The sequence below is a fragment of the Triticum dicoccoides genome, chromosome 6A (genome assembly GCF_002162155.2).
Source record: "Triticum dicoccoides isolate Atlit2015 ecotype Zavitan chromosome 6A, WEW_v2.0, whole genome shotgun sequence".
In the NCBI taxonomy this organism is placed as follows: domain Eukaryota; kingdom Viridiplantae; phylum Streptophyta; class Magnoliopsida; order Poales; family Poaceae; genus Triticum; species Triticum dicoccoides.
Genome location: NC_041390.1, coordinates 36,847,012 through 36,853,488, shown reverse-complemented (window position 1 = coordinate 36,853,488; position 6,477 = coordinate 36,847,012). Strand labels below are relative to the sequence as shown.

Sequence of the window (6,477 nt, the reverse complement as noted above, 5' to 3'; positions counted from 1 at the left end):
CTCACTCTCCGTCTCCTCCCCAGCGACAGCGAGCAGTGAGCAGCGGGGCGCGTGCGGCGTCGGTGCGGAGAGCGGCGCGGCCGACTCCGGCGGGCGCCTCCCGATCACCGCCGCCTCCTCCTCCGCGGGCAGCCGCAATGGCGAACAGGGGAGGGAAGGGGTCGTACCCCCCGTCCAAGTCAGGTGACCCCCCTTTCGTTTTATCTCCCTTTTCCCCGCAATGGCAAGGGATTAGGGTTTGCAGAACGCCGAGGGTTTTGTTGTCACGAATGATACTGGTGCCCCGGCGGGTGGGCATCGAAGGGGATATGAATTTTGGCTATTGGAGAAGGTTTAGATCCAATCTGATCGGTGCGAGGGCTGATGATTCGGTTGCTTACGTGGTTTTGGTCGGATTTTGTTATGGGTGTGTGATATATCGACGGCAAAACATAACCGTTTAGTCCTGTAGGGGATCCAAAGGCTTTCGAGCAGTAGCGGCAGCGGGGCGGGAGAGTTGGTTATTCAATTTGTTGAGGGCTTCTTTCGACTGTAGGACTTTTGGATTGTGGAATTTTCTTCCTAGCACAATGCCCTTTGGATTGTGGAGTTGGATTGGATTATCTGTTTATGTGCGCTCATAGAAATACATCTGGCTAATATTTGTTACCAAATTAATCTTAACAACTTTGCTACTGGTTGTGCAAAAACATTCCAGTGAGCTTATGCATCCCGGTCCCCTTATCCCGAGCGTCCATAGTTATAGGGACCTGTGTCGCTGGATTCTGTAAGGATCGAGTGGTACGTTAATCTCGGACGGGATTACAGGGTCCCGGACCGTGAAAGGCCTAATTCCTACTAGGGTACTGTACCTGCTGGCCCGTGCTCCCTCAGATAAAGACAACGCATATAGGCGACCCGTGAGTCCGTGACACAGTACCATAGCAGTCGAAGATAGTGTGCTGTACTCTGTATTTCTCTCCAGAGGAGAATGCTGGGCGGCTGGGGCGGATTTGTTTGAGGCAAAGGATGGAGAAGAAACTGATCTGAGTGGAGGCATTAGTTGCTGGATAGGGAGGAGGAGGTGATTCAGCCGTTCGCCCGGGTCTACCGCCGCCGGCGGCCTGGACGCGCATCGCCGAGGTCCAATTCTGGCACCGGCGGGTTTCATTGCGGAGCCACCAGTTAATTTTGCGTGGATTTAATTTTGGGTACGAGCCCCTTGTCCTGGTTAGGATCGAGCGGGAGAGATGTGAGACCCGTTAGTTCTGCTCCTGACACCGCCTGCTTGGAATTCTGTTGTTCGACAATGGCCGAGAAGCCATCAGTGACGACGGATCTGTGATTTAGCACAAGAGTCATATAGAGCGGCTTCAGCACATATGAATCGGGGAATATAGATTGGACCCCAACCCCATTATAACCATAAAAGACATGCGCAGCTGAATGTTTCATTGATTCGTACGGTCGTCAGGAATGACACTGTCAATGCGGCCGTCCGCCGTCGCCATGGGAGAGCTGCATGCCTTCCTTGGAAGAAGTTTTTGTTGATTTTGGTGCAGTTAAGCAGTAAGCACATAAGCTTGGTCTGTGTATTTAAATTCCATGCTTGAGCATCTTGGTGTGTGTTTTTTTAATTCTGCTATGCAGAGGAAGATCGCCTGTTAATGTAGGGCATATTTGGTTGGTGACTAATTTTGCCACACTACTGCTGCCAGACTTGCCTTAGGTTAGGTACTCAAATTCTTAGCCTCACTTTGGATTGCCCGAGGGAATTTCGCCACACTTTTTGTCTGTATGACATGTGGACTTATTTTGAACAAAAGAATCTTGCCTTAGGTGTGGCTACAACCAAACACCCACCTAACTTGGTCAAACTTGCCTAACTTGATATGTTGTGGCAAAGTGTGGCTGGAAACCAAGGAGCCCCGTAGTTAATCCAACCTTCACTATTTTGGTAAAGGAAAATCCTTGGATCAAATGTAGAACTAAACTAGAAACTGAGGTATATACCTATTCTGAAATATCACATGTGTGATATGCTCGTGGTTCTGTGATAGTTAGCGTTTTTTCTACCCGTGTCAGAACGGCTTACGACATGCCGTAAATTCTCTCTCAAGAATATACTACTTTGGAGAGCATGATGATTTATCCCTTGCATATTTGAAGTGGTCCGAGCACTACTCACTTGGCCAACGTATGATTGGCTTTAACTTCTTTTACGGGTAAGGGCTGATGAGTCTTTGTGCCTCACTAATATGCTTGGATGTTTACTAGCAATAGGTTATCTATTTCGCAGCATCTTAGAAACACACACTACAACCTTGTTGTCTTGTTGAAATGCGTGGAATGGAGTGATGTACATGCATCAAGTCTGCATATTGTACTGGGTATTTTTGGAATTAATTTAAAATAGCAATATTTAGCAGCATTATCACCAAAGGACTAGCCATGGGCATGGGTGCGTGGAAGTTAGCTATTCACGTGGCAGAGCCATGACTTGGTTTCGAGATCTTGTGGGTTTCAAGTCTAGCGTACCGCAACTTGTTTGGAACTGAGAGGCTTTAAGTCAAAATAAAGTGAAATTGCGGGGCACAACAGCAACAAGACAACCACCGCCTATATCTTGAGTTATTGACCTCCATTTCCGCTTCATCCCACCTCCAACTTTCCTCCTCTTCTCCTCTTCTCCAGATCTACTCCACCGCCGCCTCCCATGGTGTCTCCAGCCAGAAACCTTAACCCTAATCCGAACACTAACAACCCCGATCGTCCCTTCGACATGGGTATTCTCTTCGGGTCACCTCCTAACCCGGCGCCTACCACCACGCCCATGTTCCCTGCCGCTGCCGTTCGGCTACTCCCACCCCTCGGTCACCTCTCCCTTTCACGGCGTCCCCTACCTCCACCACATGCTGGATCTTCACCCCCCTATGCCCCGCCCAGCAATCTCCTTCCCCGTTCCAAACTTAAATGGAAACCCTAGCACCGCCTTGGGTGGCGGCTACCTTCACTACCCGCAGCATCTCCGATACCTCATACCCTGCTCAGTCAACTCCTACATGCGTAACCTGAACCTGAGTGTTAACCTCAGAGCCGCCTTGAGCCGCCTGCAGGATCGCCAATCTCCCATGGCCAGCTCAGGCAACTCCATCCACACACTGAACCCAAACACAAACCTGAACCTGAGCGCCAACCCCAGTGCCGCCTCGCACGGCCACTACCTTCAGAACACGCAGGATATTTGACAGCCCATGTCCCGCCCAGTAATATCCTCTGCCATGCCAAACCAGAGCGACAACCCCCGCACTGCCTCAGGTGCCAAACCCGAACATAATAAAGGTATTTATGTCTGACATGGAAGTTTTTGAATCTAGATTTTTATGGTATGTTTTTTTGTTGTTCAGTTTTGTGATCCTGCTATTTGATGATTGATGATTTTACAGCTTTATCAAAATGAATGCTGTGTCAGTTGAGCTTTCGAAGGCAAGTTTAGAGTTTGACAGATTTCTTAACTGATTTATTCTGACAGGAGCACTGAACGGAAGGCAGATGGTTCTGATTTCTGATGATTCTGATTCTGATGGTAATAATATTGCCCAATCTCGTCATTAAACATTTTCCGGGCAACAGTTTATTTAAATCTAGTTTTACTACACTTATCACAGCTCTGCTCCATGAGAAAATCCTTTGGTATTTGCTTTTGTTATAAGAATATCACTTGTGTCTGCCCGCACGTTCCGAGCTATCTGTCTGACATGATCAGCATCCGTTGTGTTTTATTTATCACTGTCAGAAAATTTCATTTGTACGGTTGTACCCTGCTACCCTATGGTTTAGGGCATCTTTAGCAAGAAGGTAGTAAACTTTTATGTTTGAAAACATGAAATGATACTTTTTTGTTCCAGTAAAGAATCATTTGACTAGAAGAGTACCACGACCTTCTACGCTCGCCAAATACTTATCTTGGCAGCCTTCATAGGATTGATCAAATACTACAGAAAAAAATGTCGGAAGAGAATTATATACCATGTTTGTGGTTCCCCTTTGGTTTTACTTGCAGATGATTCGTTGACTATTTTTTCATAGTTGATGTTATTTACCATTACATTGAGTGTGGAAGGACACTTCATATCGTTTGTAGTTGAGGGCAAGACACTGTTGTTTTTTCACCAATTTATGGTTGTGCATAACAAATGGTAATCATTGAGCTGCTTACATTGTAACTGTTGCAGTATTTGATAGGCCAGGATATCTGATCACAGTAAATAAATAATTCAATGAAACTGAATAAGTCAATGTGAATAATATATTGATATATAGTTGAAAATATACAAGAACCTCATATATCACTGCCTGTATTTAGATTTTTTCGAAGAAGAGGCTCCCCCCACACACTCCAAGTCAAATGGGAAAGCTTCATCTGATAGCCTAAAAACTGGTGGAAAGGCTTCATCCTTTTCTAATGGTATGTATGCATCATTTTGTACTTTTGCTATACATTGCTGATAAAACTAAAGGTTCTAGTTATACAATCAATTGCCTTTCTGTGTCTTGCATATCTTTCTTTCATGTATTATGTTCTCATAGGAGAAGGTAGCAAAGGAGGGAAGGCATTTAGTGCTGGGAAGGGTGGGAAGGGCTCCGCATCAAATGCAAAGCCTGCAATGTCTGATGCAGAACTAAAGCTTCAGCTTGGTCAGTTCCTTCCATTGAAATATCCTCTATTTTTCTAGAAGCTTATTTTTTTTATCATAGTAACCTTAATAGTAGTTGAAGTTCGGTAGTTTATGGAATTTCAGTAGGCTCTTTACTTGAGAAGTTCTGTATAATGAGATTGTTAGTTTTACATCATTTGAAACGGGCAAACATCTTATATTATGATTTTCAAACGTCCCTTCTGTCTAAACGAAAAATAGGCAAGCTGATTCCCGCATAACAATTGGTTGCAGATATGTCTCCAAATTCTATATTGTTAACGAACTGTGAAGCAGCAGAAATGTTGCAGAAAATTCAGGGACATATGGCTATCTTATCAGAGGATCCGAAGATAAAAATTCCCGAGTAAGGAACATCTGTTGTTTTAATTCTGTTATGTTCCGCTAATAATTGTTTATGTGGTGTTCTATTCTGTTAGCTTGTGTGCCTTCATGTTTACTCTTTTCTTCTTGCACCGGCAGGTCGTTTGACAAGGCCTTTCAATATGCAAAAGAAGGAAATCACTTCACCTCTGCGAAGTTGGTGAAAGAAATCCTGGAGTATCCTTTGTTTTGATTAAGAACTAGTATTGGAGATTGCATGTGGTTACGCAGTTAAATTGTTCCGCCAAGCAACCACTTTGTAGTTAATTTCCTTGACTCGTAGCTGCAGACCCCTTAAAGACTATGGTGTTAATGATGGCGAGGTTCGTCACCCTTCTTTTCCTCTCACCTTCTTGTATCTCATTTCCCTCATCTCAACATGAACTGGCTTGTTGTACCTGTAACAGATATGCATGATAGCGAACATTGGGCCTGAGACCATTGAAGAGGTTTATGCACTCATACCGTCTCTCAAGGTCAGTGTCTTTTGCTGGCATTTGGGATATATGCCATTTTATATACTACCAGGAACAGGAGCTCAGTCCTGCAAAATCCAAATTTCTTTGCACAGGCCACTAGGTCGATCAATGAAGGCAAGATCGCGGAGGCCCTTACCGCCCTCGCTAACATAAAAGCCTCCAAGTGAACCTCAGCTACACAGGTAATCCGGGGGCAAATCTTTCAACCACACCTCTTCCTGATCTCTCGCCTTTCTTAATCATCTAAATTTCTGAATGGGTCTTAATCTTAAACATATATGCAGCTGATCAGGCAATGAAGAATCCGCAACGGGGGTCTCTGGTGTATGGATGTTAACTGAAATCGAGTTCTTTCTTTTGAGGGCCGAAATCAAGTTGTGTGTATGTGGAAACCGTACTATGCACCCGTGTGCCAGCTCTAGGTCTGGATGGTTGAACTTTGACTTTTGGAAACTAACTACAGGTTTAGCTAGAGTGGTTGAAGTAATGTACTCTGAATTGCCAAGTGGTACCCGATGGTCTGGCTCGCCTGAACGATGAAAACTGTTGTTGTGGCCTGTGTTTATGCACCTCTGCTTGTCTGTTTACTTTTCTGTGAGTCGTATTCTTCTGGCTGCGGTTTTTTACTTCTAATTTGGGAAGTATTACCTCTGTAAACTAATATATAAGAGCGTTTAGATCACTAAAGTAGTTTACGGAGGGAGTAATATATTTCGTAGAGCTGTTCGAAAATGATTTTGTTTTCTGTAGACGGCAGCTCTGGTAGGGCAGGTTGATTTTGTAATTTCAGCCGTTTTAGCTAGAACGATTAGCAATCCAACATTAAACCTATTTTATTTGAATGTGCAGTTTCAGCAGTTGTAGGGCTTCTTTAATTCAAAGGAGATATTGAGCATTTATAGATCCTTAGGCCAACTCTGTTTTGTCTGGATTCTGTC

The 6,477-nt window shown here is 44.5% G+C and overlaps 1 protein-coding gene across 1 annotated transcript; it reads left to right on the top strand.

Annotated features, from left to right (window-relative positions):
* On the top strand, nt 1–6,126 carry LOC119318770 (DNA-directed RNA polymerases IV and V subunit 4-like). The gene is made up of 10 exons (XM_037593363.1): nt 1–183; nt 3,512–3,565; nt 4,346–4,447; nt 4,570–4,677; nt 4,932–5,043; nt 5,160–5,237; nt 5,350–5,383; nt 5,468–5,536; nt 5,632–5,721; nt 5,824–6,126. The coding sequence occupies exons 1-9, from the start codon at nt 138–140 to the stop codon at nt 5,704–5,706; spliced, it is 678 nt and encodes a 225-aa protein (XP_037449260.1). The 5' UTR covers nt 1–137; the 3' UTR covers nt 5,707–5,721; nt 5,824–6,126.
* The last annotated feature ends 351 nt before the right edge of the window (nt 6,127–6,477 follow it).